Source organism: Galeopterus variegatus, unplaced genomic scaffold (genome assembly GCF_000696425.1).
Source record: "Galeopterus variegatus unplaced genomic scaffold, G_variegatus-3.0.2 Scaffold6288, whole genome shotgun sequence".
Taxonomy (NCBI): Eukaryota; Metazoa; Chordata; class Mammalia; order Dermoptera; family Cynocephalidae; genus Galeopterus; species Galeopterus variegatus.
The window spans coordinates 19,221-39,624 of record NW_007732399.1 but is presented as its reverse complement, the minus strand read 5'-3'; the positions used below and the strand labels follow the sequence as shown (position 1 = coordinate 39,624).

Sequence of the window (20,404 nt, the reverse complement as noted above, 5' to 3'; positions counted from 1 at the left end):
AGAGGTGATGATCCATTGTGGTTAAATAATGTTTATAGGTTTTAGGTGATTAAATTTTTGTTCTGAAAACTTTAATTTGGAAGTTAAATATCTAGGTCCAGGATTCTGGAATTGAAAAAACGTAGAAAATTTGGGATGCTGCAACATTTTCTGCTTTCTGGCATTTTCTGAGTTGTCATTTGATATCTTAGATTCCTAAATATCTGCAGATTCCTGCTTATATATGACAACACTAAAAAAGATGGCTTAGAAAGAAGCATACTTATGGAACTGGTTGTTTGACATGATGATATTATGGGAATTAAATGAAGCTAACTTTGGTCTTGTCTCTCTTATTTGAAATTAAGACTTCTGGGTTGCATTAAGTATTCACTGACCTGCTAGTAAGAAAAAATAAATAACATGAACTGTAATTAGCATGGGAATAATATTCAATAACTCAGGAATTCTATGAGATTAGCTAGTTTTGACAACAAGCTGTAAATAAAAAGTAAGAAAACTCAATTCCAAGTGTTTTACAAATTAAAAATTAATAATTTAATTTAATTAAAAATCATTTTTCAGATCAACAAATAAGTATGCTTTTTTCTTTCCATTTTTAAAAGCTATGTTAACTAAAGTGTGTCCCTCTTTTTGCTGTTATGCACAAGTGGTATGTGGTTTACAGCCTCTGTTCATGACTACGGTCATGTTCAATCACTTCCTCCCTGGAGTAGTGAGAAGAGTATAGATACAGAAATTAACCTGGCATTTGGGAATGACAGAAAGCCAAACCAAAAAACTCCTAGTGTGGGTCCTCAGACACACAGGGCTCTGTGCCTATCTTTGTCCAGCATGACTCGTGTTGGCTTGAACTTTCTCTTGTCTAATGAGCTCAAGAGAAGATTTTGAAATACACGTTGGGAATTTATGGAAGTGAGAGAATTAAGAATATGAGTTTTGAATGACAGAAAGCCAAACCAAAAAACTCCTAGTGTGGGTCCTCAGACACACAGGGCTCTGTGTCTATCTTTGTCCAGCATGACTCGTGTTGGCTTGTACTTTCACTTGTCTAATGAGCTCAAGAGAAGATTTTGAAATACACGTTGGGAATTTATGGAAGTGAGAGAATTAAGAATATGAGTTTTACAGAGCACAAGGAACTGTCAGGGACTCTACTGGGAGGAATATAGCATCCTAAGAAAGAAGAAATGGGATGTGGGGTTGATTTTTGTCTAGGATTGGAAAACACGCCATCGTTGCCAGATATTGTAGCAGAGACAGATGGCATGGCAGATGCTTTGAAAGAAAAATGACTTACTACTAGGTGAACCAGAAAAAATAAACAAGGACAGGGGAAAAAGTAGACGAGTTCCCCTCTGTTGTCAGGAACGTCTTGCCATAGCCCTAAAATGTCTAATTGTATTCCATGGGGTTGCCGATTGCAAATGAAGTATCTCACCCCTTTCTTCACTGATTGCACATTTGGCATTTACAGCCATTCTTTTGAGAGGACTTGTTTTTCATCTATTTGTTTTCTAAGGAGGAAGGGAAGGCAACAATTAATTGGATATAGATGCCAATATATTCTTATTGAGAAGGTGCTGCAGCTAATCTTTTTCTGGCACAATTGGTTGCTATACGGTACGTGGAAACTGGATGAAACTCATCTTGGTTTATTTTAGAAATGCTCCCAATTAACTTTCTTTCATGGCACAGATCACATGAGAGGGGCTGGCATCCTAATAACATTTAAATGAAGTAGGCACACACGTGACCCTTGACATTCACATGGTTTATGTCTGGAGACTCTTCAGCATGCCCAAGTTCCTGAATTTCACTCTATTTTGTAATCAACGACGGAGAAGAGCTAGCGCTGAGTTGGGCTGGATTCTCTCATTCCATAAGTGTTCAGATCTCTCAGATTCAAAATAAGTGCCTCAGCAAAATTATAATTTACTGTGGCTTCATGAAGTTGACAAGGAATGGTTGAAACCAATAAAAATGATCTACGAATTCGAAGGATCTTTAATTTTAATGTATGTAGATTTAATGTATGATAATTCAACAATATATTCTTGGCAGTCACTGTGTGTCACTTATATTGAACAGAAATGGATGCAATTGAGCCTGAAACAGCTAAACAGCTAACGCAAGTCATTCCAACAAGGAAAGGATGTGAATGATATTAAGGACTTTCCTGCCATTATCAAAAAGAAAAGTGGTTGAACAAGTATATGGTGATGGTTTTTCACTACATTTGAAGAAGAAATTGAAAAGTTAAAGGCTATAGAGTAACACTGACTAACAAAAGTTACTGTAGTTTTCAAGAGTAATTTTGATTACAAACAACATTGTTTTTAGGAACACTGACAACCTTTCTCAGACAGACCCCAGTGTCTATGCCCAACTTAAATTCACATTCATACACATGTGATTTACAAAATCATTGCAAAAATGAATCTTAACAACCTGGAATCCAGAAACAGCTCAAACACCATTTTTTTTTTTTTCATTTTTAGAGGAGAAAATGTACCCAAGTCTACTTGGTAATCCTTGTCCCTTATTTCCCATTTCTTCTCTCTGTTTCACAGATCAGTACTTCCTCTGTTATGATAAAGTAAAAAAGACTAAGTGTGGACAATGTGTTTCCAGAGACTACTTATCAAACTTTGGCATTTCAATTGGGCCCACCTTGGAACAAAAGGGAATACTAAATTTGAGGATACACATTTTCTAAAAGTTAGGGAAAATTCACATGGAAGCTATTTCAATCTGTAACAAGTCCTACATAAAGAATTGCCTGCTAAGTCCTACTAGAAGAATAAGCCTCAGAGCTTGATGGGCCTGCTAGGAGTGGTTCTCCATTTGCAGGGGTGAGGGGGAACAGGCTACATTCTAGACAAGGTAGTTGATTGCTGCTGAGCTGCACACAAAATGCTATGTTCCTTGACCTTATCAACAAGTGGTAAATCTCCATTGTTTGACACCCTTCATTATGCTTCTGAACTTGGACAATGACTCATGATAAAATAGCTTCCTATTCTGCTTTGTGGAATTTTATGTGAAAATTAAGGAAAATGTAAATTTCCTCTGATTCCAGCAGAGGCTAGACAATGCTGCACTGACAAAGTCCATCGGGCAGTAGCAGGCTTTTTCTTTTCTTTTAGACACTTTGAAGCTCCCTTCTAATAAATTTCAAGACATAATCAGTGTGTATACAATAGACATCATTATCTTGTTAGTATCACACAGCTTGGCTCCTAATTGAGAATTTCCTCCTTCTTCTATAGATACAGTACAAATTATGTTTTCTGTTTGAAAGACTCCTACAATATATCCCTAAAATTAAAGATATGGGTAGGACCAGGAAAAAAAATCCTGAAAAATCTCAGATATTCTGCTATCCTGTACATGGTGTAATCGAAGCTATTCCAAAGAGAAAAACAGTCACTAGGCACTTAATATGGGAAGCAATCCCACTTTTCCATAGACCCCACTAAATAGCATTTTATTTGATACTTTTGCTTACTAAATAACTCTAGTGCTCGGTTTTAAAGTGTCGTTAGGATGCGTATTATCCTCTTAATAAACACTTACACTTATAAAATGATTATGATTTTCTTTATCAAACACCTAATCTTCGCTTTGACAAAAATATGCATTTTTATATCATTTCAATGGGTAATTTCCAACACTGATATTGCTTTATAGTAAACTCCTAATTTACCCAGAATCAAGAAAGCAGAAAACTCTTATGAGAAAATTATATATATATATATATATATATATATATATATATATTAAGCATTTCTTTGTAGTTGAGAAGGAGATAAATGGCAAGGAAAATAATCTTTGTAACATTTTTATGGCCAGATATGCAACCTAAGGCAATTCATATGTACTTCAATCATTTATACCTTTTTAGTACTTCTGTAAACCCTTCTATAATCCTACAGCAAGAATAAATCTTCACAGAGCCCGATATTATTACAAGATCCTGTACTGCCTTTTGAATCATCAAGGACAAAATTATCTTCAGTGTAATTTTATGTGGATTACACTATTCTAACTCTTTGAAAATTGATAATTCATGTCATGTTGTAAAGTAAAACAACCAGAATATTCCTGTTTCCTCTTCTTTCCAAATATATTCATTCTCAGCCACCTCAGGTCAGAGATAATCCATATGATTATAAACCTCAATTAACCGGAACATTCTTTTTAATTTGTTCTCCCAAACAACCCTCCTTTCTCGGTCATCCTAAACAGATTCTGTAAATAAATGTAAATTTTTCTTGTTTTAGGAACATTCTGAAAACTTCCACTGGGAGAAGCTTAAGCTATGGTCTTCAAACAGTTGTAACAATAGGGGATAGAATGTTGTAGCTCCTTGAGAATCAACAATGAAATTGTGATGAAGTCGCTCCCGTAAAACCTCTACTCATGGGACCACTTAGCGCTGGTTACCGCAGACTGGAAACTAATCAGACTTAGAGTCATAAAACAGGAAGACCCTCAGAGGACTCACTGAAATAATGATGGCTGGGTTATAAACTCTCCCTCCAGTTGATGTTACTGTTTTAGCTGATGAAATCACAAAAGTTTAATGAATGTGGAAAAAGTGAGCACTGTACCCAGCAGGAGCCACATACCTAGTGTCTTCAACTGCTAAAAAAAAAATCAAGAATTAAAAAATAAAGATGCAGGATGCAGAGCATTGGCTTTAAGGGCAAATACTGAGATGGAAAGGCATCGATCAGAACAGTTTTTATATTTGTATTCAATCAGATCAGCCTGAATATATTTCATTTCCTACTGTGATTAGAATAAGTCCTCAAGCTGGAATCAATAATTCTAGAGTCTTTTATTACATGTCTTCACTCACCTTCCATGGGGGTGTTACTGTCTGGTCGATTTGCAAAGACCACATCCACATACTCCAGCTGCAGCCTCTGGAGGGAGCCCTTCAATCCTGGGAGAAGAGGCAGGAAAAAAAAAGTCCAAGTACGAGCACTATTAGAAAGAATTGCACTTTGGTTTCCTTTAAGAATTTACTTTTTTTTTTTTTTTTAAAAAAAAGCATTGAACGAGTTAAAAAAAAATACATTGAATACAATGTGTGAATTGGTCCCTAGAACCTTTTTAAAATACATCAAATGTTGACTTTGTCCCCAACAAAGAAGTCTTAGACCTTTTCAATGATGTGAGCACTCCCACTGGAAAATACATACATAGTAATGATCTTTCACGGTGACTCAGTGTGGCAATATGCAGAAGCAAAGTTTAGAATAAAAAGCAGCTTCTTTTCAAGAGTTTACATATTTTTTCTTGAAAAATGCAAATTAAGTTTTATGTTTTGAATTACTTAATGGGCTTAGTAAAGCCCACTAAAATGGTATAAATCAGAAATAAATGACTGGCTAACCCCACATAATGTACATGTGTGTTTTAATAGTAATATAAAGGGTTAGCAGGTGAAGGCTTTGCTCAACATCTTACCAACTGGAACAAAGTTTAAAGAACCTAAAACAAAATACCCTCTACCATTTCTATCATTCCCCATTCTTTTGGGAAGAAACAAAGACACTAGAATCTGTAAAGACTTAAGAGGTAATATAAAAGAGAGAGTGAGAATTAAAAAAAAAAAAATCAGATCCAATAGCTAATGTTTCAGCCCTAACCATCTGATTACATTCCTACAAGTACTCAGAAAAAATTAATTAATTTCAGTAAAATTAATTCTTCCCTGAAATAGAATGTATTGTATGTAATGTTATGCAACCACAAGGATGACAGTGTTCAAGAATCATTTCATCTCATTTCCGTGAGGAACAGCATTTCCTCATCAGCCTCTTTAGTTCCTCAGGGAGACCGGAGGTTTTTCTCTTTTTATTATAGGCATAAAACTAATTGCATGTTAAATGAGGCTCTTATAATAAAATTTAAATTTGGCTCATTTAAATTTGATTTTTCAAACTGGTTTATCGGCCAGCCACAATTACTTTTCTGATGGGAAAATGGAGTGCTTGAATACAGTTCCGGAAATATTTTCCATTCACCGAGAAAAGAATTGTCTGTGATGATAGCTTGTTAAAATCCTTGATGAGGAGATTAGGACAGACAGGTGTTAGGAGGTCTAATGCCTGCTTTTAAGAAGCTCCTGTGACTCAGGCTCAGGGTATCACCAGCTATCTCAAGGGACAGCTTGAAATTAAACTTGCCTTAAAAAGTACTATGATATGAGCCTCTTTTTGGAAAAATTGTATGTAGGGAGGAAGTAAGAGCAGGGCAGGACAACCAAGCAAACAAATAACAGCATCACAAAGGTTGGAATCTGCACTGTAGCATGCTTGTGGTCCGACCTGGGTCCTTTAATCTTTTTTAGTGACTCAGTTCTCTAATCTAGAGTGAGGCTAACAATACTCACTACCTTCAGCATCACTCCTCCAGCAAGCACTGTGTAAAATTGTCTACAGAAATGTAAGGTGGTAAATTATACCATGGTGTTCACATTTGGGCAGGTTCAGAGGGAGAGAGTTAAAAACTAAAAGCCACGAATTTTCACTGGACCGCCTGGATTTGAAGGGAGGCATTTAATGTCAGTCATGGCCCATGCCTGCACAGGAAACAAGTGTCCTCCTTTCTGATGATGGCCCCCTCCCACCATGTCTCTTCCAAACAGCTCTGTGTGGGCTTGTAACTAGAAGGTGCTACAACTAACTTGCACTGTTGCAACACCGTGTAATCAGGCACTTCACAGACTAAGTGTGACAAGTCATTTACTACTTCATGCCACATGCTTGTAATTGAGTCCCATTTTGATCCTGAAACTGTGCTGAACTCTGGGGGTATAAAGATGTGCAGACACAGTCCTCATCCCCAAGGAGCTGACCATGCATGTTGAGAGTGTCTATTGTTCAAGGTATAATGTGTATCCATAAAGAGGCATGGACTTGATATAAAGGTCAGTCTTGTTGTATTTGGTCATTTCTCACCTCTCAATTCTTTTTCTAAAAAACACTCCTTCTTGGTATGTGGGTAGAAATTCAATATTTCTTTCATGAAACACTCTTACTTCATATTTGGGCCAGTGATCTCTACTCCGACTTTGAACTGGATTGAAAGGAGATTGTGCCCGTAAGAGACACAATCCACTTACTTTGAAAATCTCAATCGCATAAAGTCTTGTGATCCATGGTATGAATTCTGGAATCCACGTGAGATTTAACAACACTGACGAGGGAAGATGGATGGGTGCGGTGGTGGGAAGGAAGAGGGGATTAAGCAGGGGAAATAATATGATCGGAATCTCATTTGGCCTGCTGGCTCTGCCTGCTGAGAAGCATCTGTAGGGGTGAAAGCAAGGATAGGGACTAGTGAGGAGGCTACTGCAGCAGAACTAGCTTCGGCCACTTGGGTGAAAAGTTTTCAAATTTGGGACAAGTTGTGTAAGTAGAAACAAGAGGACCGGCTGGTGTGCTGGATATAGGCTGTGGAGGTTAGAGTAATCAAGGATGACTCCTAGATTTTTGACCTGAGAAGTGAGGTGACTGGTCCTAAGATGGGGAAGTCAGGAGAAAGCAGCTCAGAGGTGGTGGTGAGAGCCAAGTTCAGTCTGAGCAGCACATCAGTCATCCACATGGAGCTCTTGGCAGCTAGATGGACCAGGCTGGCATTCAGTGGAGGTGAGGAATGGGGCTTGAGATCCAGGGCACTAACTGGGGCTGGCCTTAACTTGCGATGTCTCTTAGGCTTTCTGAGCCTCGGTTTTCTCATCTATCCAAAGGTGAAATGGAGCTAGATGATCTTTCTGTTTTGATCTTTCACATGATTGAAAACCAAATCAGGTGTTCCTGTCTTTTCCTATTTGGATGCTCTCATCTTGTAGAAATAGGTAAATCATAGCAACATAAAGACATGCTCAACAAATCTCTCCTTAAGAGCCATTTAGGATTTAGCTCTAATGAACAAGTAGTCATGTTCGATTTCCATTTAGCAAATGTTTGTTGAGCACTGGGTTGGGGCCAGGTATTGTTTTAAGTTTACGTAGACATGCAAAAATGCATTAACCCTGGCTCCAGAGGGGCAGCTAGGCAGCTAATCATAACCTAAGGAGGTAAGAGCTCCAGTGCAGTGAATGCACTTGCTGAAGGCACTGTTGACGTTAGCCTGTCCCTAGGCACAAACCCAGTGTCTGTGAGAGGTGGGAGATGAGTATAGGAAAAGCATGAGAAACCTCCCTGCCCTTGAGGAGATATCTGGAAGTTAACCAGCAGTTCCTCAAAAGTCTGCAGGATAATAAATTATGTAAAGAAAACAGCTTTCATGTGATTATAGTAAAAAAAAAATCAGGAACTGTATTGTTTAGAAGGTGAATCTTAATTCAATGTAAGCCTATTTCACAGGAGCCTAAAGAAACATGCTTATTCTGGACATTAAACAGACTGGCAGGGGTAGAGGTGGGTCGGGTGTTCAGTGTTGCAAATTGAACCGTGTAGAAACAAGAAAAGCAGTAGCTTGGAGATTCTGCAAGGGTTCTATTCAAATATGGGGTGTGATCATTCCAGCTTGAAAAAAAAATGTTGACTTAAAGTCCAGTTTCCCTATATAATTTTTCAGTTTCTTTTCAAGATACGCGCAGACACATCTGCTTCTCTTTTTAAAGGCTGCACTGTATTCGAATCATATACCTGGCTGCGCCTCCTGTTATAAAACACGGTTATCCTGGGTGAATAATATCAGTTTACTATGAACATGCTGGAAAGGAATCTATGGTGAGTCCATTTGTTCAGAAATTCATTCTTTAATTGAAAACTCATGTTATCTTTTTAAAAAAAAGTTCAGAGAGTAAGGTTCAACATTTGTCATTCATTAAAAAGTTTCAAGTGAGCTTTTTCAGCTTATTTTCCTTTCCTGCTCCCAGAACGATGGCTGTGTGTTTATTTTGAATCACACAACAAAACTGTTTACCTGAAAGGCAAATGTTGACTTAGACAAAGCTTTTGACTGTAAAAGCACACAATTTAATTATTCTTACTATGTAACTTACCCAAGCTATTTCTATTCCTTTATGTCGGCCACTAAAGGAATTTACCTGCTAAATTCTAACACTGGCACAAATTGAGGCTTAATGAATGTTTGTGGAATGGCTGAATGAATATATAGAATTTTAGAGCCTGAAAAGACCGCAGGATTCTAAATGGATGTAATAAACCTATTAGTGAATTATTTTCTCCCTCCTTGTGGATCTAAGGAGAATGTTATACCTAACTGGATCTAAGTCAGAGAATTTGGGCTTATTAAAAAGGCCTTTCATACGATTTTTTTCAAAACTATATTATATACACATCAGTCAAGCTCGTTTTATACTCTGTAAACTAACTCAGGTGGCCAAGATCCCCTGCACACAAGCGGTCTGAACTCCATATGGATTGGACTTCTGTCTTATCCTCTAACAGTGCTTCTCAAATTTAATATGCATATGAATCTCCAATGTTAAATAAGGCCACCTTCATCACAGAACAAGTATCAGTGAACTTAAGGATGATGATTCATAAACCTCTTCAAACTTTATTTTGGGTTTAGAAGTCTCATGTCTGTGATTTTCTGCAAAATTCACTCAATTCCCTAATTTCAGCCTGTCTAGAAATACCCTTCAAGCTGACTCTCTTGTACTCACAAGCCTTTGTCTTTGGCTGAAACTATAAACTGTAAAGTAACACCAACAATAACAACAACATAATAAATGATTTCAATTCTTCAATCTGAAAAATTTGAACTTTTATGTTAAAGTTTGAATTTGGGTCAGCTTGAATTTCAGCTGAACTGGTTTATCCGTCCTGAGACACTAGTTCCTGAGAGAATTCAGACTTATTTAAAGGAAGAGGGAATTTAAGGTATTTCTATTAAGCTGATGAGGCCTGAAGAAAACCGATTTAAAAGAGAGAGGGAGAATTCTGAAATTGGGCACACACACTCCATTAAAGCAATGGAGATTTGGTGAAGAGGACAGTAGCAGACCTTCTCCTTTGTTTTTCTCTTCAATTTTATATTTCTTTGTTGTTTACCAGCGTGCACCATGTCCTGAATTTCTTTTTTCTAGTCAGTTAGATTAATAAGAAAAATAAACACACAAGAACTTTTCAGGCAGTGCATTGCTGATCTGTTCATTCAGCGTGATACTGCAAGCCGGCCTGGGTTATTTCTGATCAGCACACTCTGAAGTACAGGACACAGTCATGGGCAAAAGCTAGAGCAGGAGTGGTAACAGTTTTGAGGGGCAGGTTGGGTTTGACTTCAGTGTCAAATTGGACATGAAGGCCTGAGAAGGGATCCTGTGTGGGTGAGGGATCTGGAAGCTCTCTCTAGGGCTAGAAGGTGGTCATTCATTGAGGCAGCCTCAGAATGTCATCCTTCTAGTGAAGAGTGTCCTTATCCATAGAATGCAGATTAACAGTTGCATTTATAAGAACAATAATGATGATATGATGACAAAAATCACATTTATTATGTGGTAGAACTATGCTCAAAGTGAATTATCTCATTTAAATCCTGATACAGTAACTTTATGAGGTAGGAATATTTACAATGTAATTTATAGTCAAGGAGACAGAGGCTTTGTGAAATTAAGGATCTTGTACAAAGTCACCCAACTCATAAATGACAGAGATGTAACTTGAACAAAAGTCTGTCTGCTTTCAAAGTCCATATGCTTACAAATACAGTAAAAATCAGTTAGTGACAAATACTAAACTCAGATACAATTATTATTGTTAAATGTGTGTGTGTGTGTGTGTGTGTGTGTGTGTGTTATGTTTCAAGATCTGGCTTCAAAATCTCCATTTTAAATTAAATGAGTGAATACTGAAACTATTTTTTGTTCTACTGCAAATCTAAGATATTTCAAAGTAGTCATGTTTATAGGTCAATAAAGATCTCCAAGTTCCAAACTGGGATGAATATCCTCAATTAAACATTATCTTTTAGATTAGGTTTGTGGAGAGAAAAAAGTTTACAAGTAACTAACAAAGAGTGAATGATGCTAATATACAAAGAGCTCCTGCAAATTAATAAGACCAAGTCAAACAACTCAAAATAAAAACAGCCAAAGAACATAAAGAGTTAATTCCCAAGAAAAGCAGCACAAAGTTATGAAAAAAAGCTCAAACTCACTGATAAATAAATGCATAAATAAGCAAATAAAACCAGCTCATCTAACAGATTGGTATACTCTTTTTTAGAAAATAATTTTGTGTTAAAATATGCATTATTCTTTGTTTTATTTGTCAAATTTGCATTATTCCATGTTAGTGACCTAATAATTCCACTACTAGAATCTATTCCATTTACATAAGGATGGTCACTTGTGTAATTCTTTGTAACAGAAAAAACTGAAAATAACCCATAAGTCACGTGTGTGTGTGTGTGCGTGCGCGCGTGTGTGTGTGTGTGTGAATGTGTGTATGTAAATGTATTTTAATTGAGGAAGAAAGGCAAGGTTCAGGTTAATATTTATAACCTTGTTCTATTGTTTTAATACATATGTGTGTTTTTATATTTTTTAAATATGAGTGAGTGTACAGATAGAGGAATAGATAAGGCAGTGTAACTGTAAAGGAAAGTTGGGAAGCACACACGAGACTGCCAGACTGTGGGAGGAGATGAAATGAGCATAGAGAGCACTTTACTTCTTTACTTTAATTTTTAAAGTGGTGGAAATAGAGTATATTTTGGTTTTGGTGACATTGGTATTTCATAAATAGAGTTATTTCTAAAAAAGGAGAAAATCATCTGTCTTCATGATTAATCATAAATCCAAGGTACAAAAATCTTGGATTTTTATGAAATAGTTTGTTAACTAGTATAAGGATGTTGGAAATATATAGCATCCCCTTCTAACATTTTTTCTTCATTGTGAAAGGTATAAGTGTAAAAATTTGTAATACATGGAAAAGCAAGAAATAAATAAAAATTACTCAAAATTCTCACAATCCTCACAATGAAGTAGAGTAGTTGTATTTTACTACATAATGGTTCTGCAGACTGTTCTATTTCCTGTTTATTTCTAAACTTTGTAAAGTTTTGAGTACCATCGCAAAAGCAATGGCACAGCCAATCAATTACCCAGTGGTCATTTTCTACAAAGTTTTTTTATGCAGGTAAATTTTTTTCCTTCCAATGTGTTTTGAACCTATGTGGTTGATAACTTTCTTGAATCAGGAGCCCACAAATGAAAATAAAATTGAAGCAGCAGTACCCACCTTCAATAATATGCTTTCTTGACAACCCTCTTTCTGTTTCAGCTCTGCCAAGAAAAAGAAGCAAATGACTTTGAGTGGGGGAGTGCTTTTTTTTTTTTAACCTCTTTCAAAAGTGCAGAATAATAATAACTCGTACTTAGACTAGATTGCTAATTTTATAGCCTTTTCTCAGAAAATTATGCACCAGTAGAGGCTGAAGAGAGAAGGCTGTCACACACTGAGCCCCTTTTCTTTGGAGATCCCAGGAAATGAATTAACCATGACTGTCACCATGCCATTAATATCATTCAGCACCAGGCACAAGTTAATGACAACTCAGCCACAAGCACCCAGTCTATACATAATTTGACACACAGTTCAACCTTCTTACCTAGTTCTTAACCAATCTAAAGCAAAAATAAAAATAAAAAAGGCTTGTTGTAAGTTTGTAAGTTTGTGAATTTACTGTAAGATTGCCAGGCTGCTGCTATAAGCTTTTCAGAGAAAGAAAGCAAATTTGAAACTGCTTTTGACTTCCAAAAGAAATTTAATAACTATTTTCCTCTAAAATGTGATGAACCAAGTCTTCCTTAAATTAATGTCCTAAAAAGACAGACCATTAGTCATAAGGAGTTTTGCTTTCCCAGATACTTCTCAAGCTTTGGCCAGGTAGAAAGAAATATGGTCCTTGAATTTTAAAGTATTGATGAAATATTTCTTCAACATCAATACCTGTGGCAGCCTCTTTTTAAAATATAGTAGTTTACTATTCACCTTTGTGAACGTATCTTTATTCTGTATCTTTTATAAGTATATTAGACAATTCTGTTTGTATTACATTATGGTTCTTGTAAGTTGTCTCATTTCCTGTTTACGTTTAAACTATGAACAAGGTTTTATGTTCCATTGCAAAAGCACCAAGCAAGGGCATCATGAATCAAAGTACAGGCAATGAAAATCCACATTTCTCATAGGTACCATGTTGCTTTATTTTTATACAGACTACAATAATAATAAAAATCTAAGTCCATCTTTTTGTCTTTATATCATCATAAGTAAGCTCAAAAACAACAATAAAATATGGGTATATGTGTATATACATATACATTTTGGTAGCTGGCCAGTACGGGGATCCAAACCCATGACATTGGTGTTACAAGGCTGCACTCTAACCAACTGAGCTAACTGGCCAGCCCTTATACGTATATATTTTGATTAGAAATTTCCTAAAGAAGGGCCGGCCCGGTGGCGCACTGGATAAGTGCGCCGCTTGAGAAGCGTAGCGGCGCTCCCGCCCGAGGGTTCAGATCCCACATCCAGACCGGTTCCCGCTCACTGGCTGAGCGAGGAGCGGGAGCAACACCGAGGGTTGCGATCCTGTTGCCGGTCCCCGGTCCGGTACGGGGGCAACACTGAGGGTTGCGATCCGTTGCCGGACACGGAAAAAGACAAAAGACAAAAAAAAAAAAAAAGAAATTTCCTAAAGAAGAACTGGCTCTGCCTTCTATTTTATTTAAATAACTATTTTAATAAATAAATAAAATATCCCATTGTATTTAAATAATTTTTAAATAACTATTCCCTATCAACTATTGGGAGGTAAATAAGGTTTTGTTTGTTTTTGTTTTTTAAGACTTCAGCATTCTTTGAGATTTCCATAAAAAGCACAGTGCCAACAATTGTTCCAGTATATAGAATAGCTTGCTGTCTTCTTACATGTTTGTCAAAAAGCCCAGCTTTCTAAGTCCTGCTGAATAATGTAAGTACCAGTCCACCAGCAGGCCCATCAGAAGCCAGTTCGTCCTGTGAAATTTGTTTGGCATCCAAAACAGAGAGAGGACTTCGCTTTCATTTGCCTGACAGCAAGTGATACAGGTAGCTCCGTGTTATTCTCTAATGGTCTGGTCCTTTGATCAGCACTTTCAGAGCCCTCTGCAGAAATGATCAGAGACTTACAAGTGGAGCCAGACAAGATGTTTTTAAATCTTTGCATCCCATAGAAGACTGAGTTTTGGCAGATTTGAGTAGCTTTTCTTCTGTGATGCTTTGTGCTTATTTTCTTTTCCTGAAATTTGAACTCTATTTTGGAAATGGTTCTAAGTATGAGGTTGGTATTTGAAAAATCTCCATGAATCACTTAGTAACAAGTGACCACATGCTTTTCACTGAATTTCTTTGGGAGTATCTTGCTAAAATTGAATCCTGGCTAATCGCTATTTTCTTAGTGTGAGAAAAAAAATCCTTATCTCTATGCCAATTAATTTTAGTATGTTAGATGTAAAATAGTTGCCTAAAAGGATAAAAGCATGAACTACTAGTTGTTTCCTGTTCTGTAGGGAAAATAAAAGGTATTTAACTTACTTTCCTCCCCAGTAGAGTTTGGTTGTTATGACCAGGCTGGACCTCCTGTATACCAAACAGACAAACAACAGAGAAATAGTAAATAAATTGTGGGTTATTGTACTGAGTCATATTATTATTATAGGACCAGAAAGAATTTGTTATTGTACCTCACATTTTAAAAATGTGGTAAAGAGATACATTTGTTAATTAATGTCGCTGAAATGTAAGGACAAAGGGAAACTGGTGAGCAGGGACCTGAAGTCAGATCTTAGAGGAAGGGGTGCCAGGGAAATGGTTTCACCTGGAGGGGCTAGAAGAGGAGGAGGCAGGGCCAGCAAGCCCTGAATGGGGTGCAAGGTGAAGGTGAGTGGTAGGCCTGGCTGGAGCATCAGAAATGGTACCTGAGAACGTAAGTGAAAGGAGTTAAAGGGTGTATTGCTTTAGTAGTTCAAATGAACAGCCACCAACTAATACATAAGTAGCATCTGGCACTACGTTGATTGTGCATGAACTTTGCTTGGGAGGAAGTCCACTCTCTGCCAAGGACCCTGGACCCGAGTGGCTGTGAGTTATTATGCCCTCCACCCATCATATTCACAGGCGGGAACTGACTACATGGAAATATGAATGGGGACATAAATTATAACACTCAATAAATATTGAGAATAAACAGGGAAAACATTTCTTTGAGTGTCTTAATTCAAGGTTTATCACTTTACTCCTAGGGGAAGGAAATGTGGAAATCTTGTCAAACCCACACCCCAGGACAGGAAATACAATCATAGCATTATGATCATGAAATAAGAAATATGACTTGAAAACAAAAGAAATATAATTTAAAATGGGGAAGCAGATCTCAGTGCAATTTAGTTTCTCTAGATATGTAATTCAATTAAACTGGTCTAGAAAAAAAATCTTTTGAGATTCAAAGGTTAAGACCAAACTTTAGGAGCACTGTATTTGAAATAAGGCATTTATAATTCCATCAGATGTAGAGTCAACGCTTTGGGGCTCTGGGTATAAAAGCCTAGCATGATTAATGATAACCAATGCAGAATGATGGTGACAATTCTGACAAGTTGGTTGCAACAAGAAAAATTTGTTGAAAATATCAATAGCTCCATCCTACTGAAGTTAGTTCCCTGAAAAGTAATTTGAATCACTGTAATGGAAGGTCTACAGATGTATGCACCTGGAGATTACACACCCCAAAGGGCTGGTGTACTTTCTGGGTTAATCCATCAACCTCATGATACCTACTGTAATAGCAATAAGCCTTGGGGGAGCCAAGATTCCTTTAGAAAACCCTTTCAACCTTCAAGAAAAAGCTGGGTGGAATATTATAAGAAATGAATGCAGCCCTTTTCATAATCCAGATCAGTTGGGCTTGCCAAAGCTGCACATTCTATCCAACAACACAATAGATCTATTTTTCCAAAGTTAAGCTTTCCGTAAAACATTTGGCCTCTATGGGTGTGCACACTAACATTTATGGTCAAATAGCAACAGCAGCCTGGCAAATTATCATGGACTCCCATGGGGGCTCTTAGAGCAACTCTTCCGAGTAGGTGGGGAGGATAACGTATTTTACAGTGATATTGCACAGCCTTTAAAATACTTTTGCACACCTTATCTCACTCTGTCAGTATGACACTTCATAAACAGTTGTGCTGTCCATTTTACAGATGGAGAAATTGAGAATCAGAGAAGCGAAGTAACTTGCCGCAGATAAAATAGCCAGTAAGTAGCAGCACCAGGGCTAGAAGCCAGGTGTGCTGGTTGAAACAGCTTTTACAGGCTCATTGCTATGATGATATGGTTTATCTTTCCCAGTCTCATGGTTTCAACCGTGAACTTTCATGAACATTCTGTAATACAGTGACAGCCTGAGTTTTTATTTGCAAGACTGAAAGACAGTTTGTGAAATATGCATGTTAATCTACAGCAGGTATATAAAATATGTTCTGTCACTATGGACAGTGGTGATCAAAGCTTCTCTGGGTGTAGAGGGGAAAAGAGCCACAGTGTCAATGCTTCCCCTTCTTCCTCAGGTATCCTCTGGCAGCCTACACCTTGCTGCAGACTGCACTGAGCTATTAGTGGACTTATCTTCAAGGTTTCTATTATGGGTTGAATTGTGTTCCCCCAAAAGATATGTTAAAGTCCTAACCCTCAGTACCTCAGAATGTGGGATTATTTGGAATAGGGTTATTGCAGATGTAATTAGTGAGGATGAGGTCATACTGGAGTAGGGTGGGTCCCTACTCCAACATGGCCGGTGTCGTAAGACGCACAGACGCAGAGAAGACAACATGCAATGATGGAAACCGAGGTCAAAGTGCTGCTGCTGCAGCAAAGGGAGGCTGAGGACTGCTGGGCCCACCAGAAGCTAGGAGAATGTGAGGAGGATTTTACCCTGCCAGCAGCTTGATTTTGGACTCCTGGCCTCCAGAACCGTGCAAGAACAAATTCCTGTTGTTTTAAGCCACCTGGATTGTGGTACTTTGTTGCAGCAGCCCTGGGAAACTAAGTCCCTATTTAGGCAGTGATAGATGGACCAATATGCTGGGTGAGAAAGTAACTCAGGCAAGGTGGACGACTGGGTGGGGACGTGAATATTTTTCCATATCTAAAGTGAAATATGGTTTTCTCGTAATACCTGTGCAGTCCCCTGGGGTGGGGGAGAAGGAGAAAGGAGAGGGAGAAAGTAGGTCACCAAACTTTATTTGTTCATATCTCCATAAATGTCTAGTTTTCCATTTCCACAGGCCCTTATTCCTACCAAATGTTTATCTCAGGGTGAGGAGTAAGCAGCCCTAAAAATGCATGAAGCTCTCTTCCACCCTTTAAGTTTCCCCTCCCAGATGGAGGTCAAGTGATATGTGCAAAGGCATAATAAAACCAGTCTTGAGCTGTCACCTTTTGAGAATGTCCGTATTTCCTAGACTATACTTTAGGAAATACACACTAAGTGTATGCACATGAGTACAAAGCTCTTTGCATTGTTATCTTCATTGATACTACAGCACCGTTATTTATTTGGCCATCAGTAGAAGTCATGCTACAGCAGAGGAGGGCCCCAAAGCTGTCCAGTGGCCTTTGCTGGGCTGTGCCTGATTCTGTGTCCATGCTGGGGAAGAAGTGGCTGTTGTGGCTGATACCCCCATAGGGAAATGGGGGGACTGCCTCCCTGCCCCCACAGATGTTACGGCACCCCTCATTACTGTTGGAGGGGACATGTAAGCACAGCCCCTCGTATTTCTCAGAGGGACCCCTCAAGGAGAGCAGACGAAGCACTCTTCCGAATACCCAGAGAATAGGGCTCCTGGACACACAGGAGAGAGGCCTGCTAATTGTGTTCAGATAGAAAGCTTTGAAGTATTTATCCCAAGGGCTTCTTGTTTCATCGTTTCTTTGCATTCAGAATTGTTAATAAAATCAACAGTGAACATAAATCTGTGTGTATAGATAATCAGCTTCCTGTCAGCTTGCTTTTTTCACCAGATTACACAAATGGAAGTCAGAAGCCATGAAAATGTCATTTTCTTTTATGCATAAATATCTCATAAACATTCCCTCCTTCTCTGCTCAACCCTACGGGGTAATTCATTGTGATCAATGACTAGTCAATAATTTGTGAAGCGCAAGTAATGAACTCGCTGGCATTTATTTTCAAGCCACTGTAAATCATTTCTCTACCAAGGGTTGACTTTTTTTTTTTTCGAAGAACCTTTTGGTCAGGTTTCACGTGATTTTATTTTCCCTTTTCTGGCACGAAATAATAAGTCTTTTAAAAGGCAAACAGACAGTTACATTGAATGCAGTACCTCCAGCCTTTCTTCTTGATGATGCTCCCCAGAATCACTTCAGCCCTGGAGGGGGAAACAGATACTATCTTAGGATACAGTGTCCTGGAAAAGCAAGAGTCACTCCAAAGCCCCAGAGCCATTCCTTGTTTGAACTCTCAGTGCCCACATATCCCCAAAATAGAAGCCACTCTCAGCTGGTAATACAATTTCCACTGTTTCTGCTTGTGCCTGCAGAATCCTGCTCCGGAGCATTCCAGAAGCACCTGCCAAATACTGACACGCTGGCAGGAGACCGCCAGTGGTCCTGATACTAAGAAATAACAGAGTCATTTGGCAGTTTGGTGTTCTTGAACCACTGACCCCAGATAGAAATGCCCCGCTTGCTTGGCGATGTCCAGTGGGAGTCAAGGTTTTCCTTCTATTTGCTGTGGAACAATTCAGTTGTGACCGGGGGGGGGGGACAATGAGGCCTCACATTGTCAGACACAAAATACTGACTCCCAGGTGATCTTGCAGGATAAACAAAGAACCATCTGTGGGTTTAGATGTCCTAAAGGCCAGGGCTGCAGATGCAGTGGCCCACCCAGAAAATGTCCTGATTTCAGTGACAAACTTTGTCATAGGAGCAAGATACAAGGAGATGCAATGAAGTGTCCTTTCTGCCCCTAAGGTTGGTTCAGAGTGGGGTACCGAAGACTTTCACCTGCCCCAGCTGGGACCCAAGACTAAGCAAATGAAAACTTTCTCCTATGTTCCTCCTGGTAAGACCGACATTATGAAAAGACGCTGGGCTCTCGGGGGCTTTGTGAATGGGGAGATCGATGCATTAGCACTTCGCCCATGAGGGTGCGATAGATGGGAGTCATCGCTAATCATTATTTGTCTTAACTGGATGTCCTGTCTTTGTTGGTGCATCCAGCCTGCAACGAACCATAATGCAGGTTAGCTATGGAGTACGCCACATAGACAGGCACTCGATGTCACACCAGTGTCTTTTCAGTTTCTCCCTGTCTCTCAGGCTGTTGCCTTTTGCAACCTTGCATTTCCCGTGGGAGNTTTCAGTTTCTCCCTGTCTCTCAGGCTGTTGCCTTTTGCAACCTTGCATTTCCCGTGGGAGCCTGTGTCGATTACACACCGACAATCAATCGATAATTCATCAGAATGACTATCTTTCACAGTAGGAATATAAAGGATATATAACAGGACCTGACAGACTTGCTACTCACTCTTCCCTCTTTTCTACCATCTGGTACTAAGCAGGATTCAACAAAGAAGAAAACCCTGGGGAAGGGGAGGAGGTAGAAAGGAACAAGGCGTTATAATTTTTATTTTCTCTCCTTGGACTCACAGAACCTTGGCTCTGAACCTCTTTGGTCATCCTTAAACATAGGCCTGTCCTTGAAAAGGAGGAAACCCATGCAAGGAAAATGCACTTAGACCATTCGATGATGAACTTCATTCAGCAAATCCAGCAGTTTGATTGTAATTCTCACCTGGAAGGAGGTGAATTAGGCCTGCAGGTGGTTATGTTCCACAGTCCTGTTTTCGTAATTTTGGAGCTGCTCAAACAGCTGCCCAGCTATTTAGTTTTTTATTCTGGGAGCTGGACATCCATGCTCACTCTGGGGGGCCAGGGGGCCCCAGATCTGCTCTGAAATATGGGGGTTGTGCTGGGACCAAGATGGCTTAGGTGCAACCCAAGGTGCACTACCCATGTGGTCTCACTTAACCAGCCCTGTCCTAGAGCCCCAAACCCGCTGTCGGGTCCAAGGGAAAGCTGCAGCCAGATGTGACTCCTTCCTCAAAAGCAGCGAGGCCTCTCTGCAGCCCTCTCTGTCCTCATGGGCTATGGAATGTGCTCTTATAAAAGATTTTGGATTTCCTGGCATCTTTGGGGATCCCACCTTTGATGTCTGATCTGCCTGTAATGCTAGTGTAGGGACTGGCTGGCAGGCAGAAAAAAGCCATCCATGCTTCCCTGCAGGGAGATGTCCCAGTTCCACAGGAAAGCTGAGGAACTATGAAATATGG

General features: G+C 38.9%; 1 protein-coding gene across 1 annotated transcript in view; it reads right to left on the bottom strand.

Annotated features, from left to right (window-relative positions):
- The window catches only part of LOC103606098 (voltage-gated potassium channel subunit beta-1), a 78,936-nt gene that overhangs the window by 51,705 nt on the left and 6,827 nt on the right, over positions 1-20,404 (bottom strand). Inside the window, exons 3-6 of the mRNA XM_008590693.1 lie at positions 18,392-18,436; positions 14,583-14,627; positions 12,243-12,286; positions 4,868-4,954 (exon numbers count right to left, since the gene is read on the bottom strand). Coding sequence (XP_008588915.1) covers positions 4,868-4,954; positions 12,243-12,286; positions 14,583-14,627; positions 18,392-18,436 — 221 coding nt within the window. The remainder of the gene's footprint in view (positions 1-4,867; positions 4,955-12,242; positions 12,287-14,582; positions 14,628-18,391; positions 18,437-20,404) is intronic.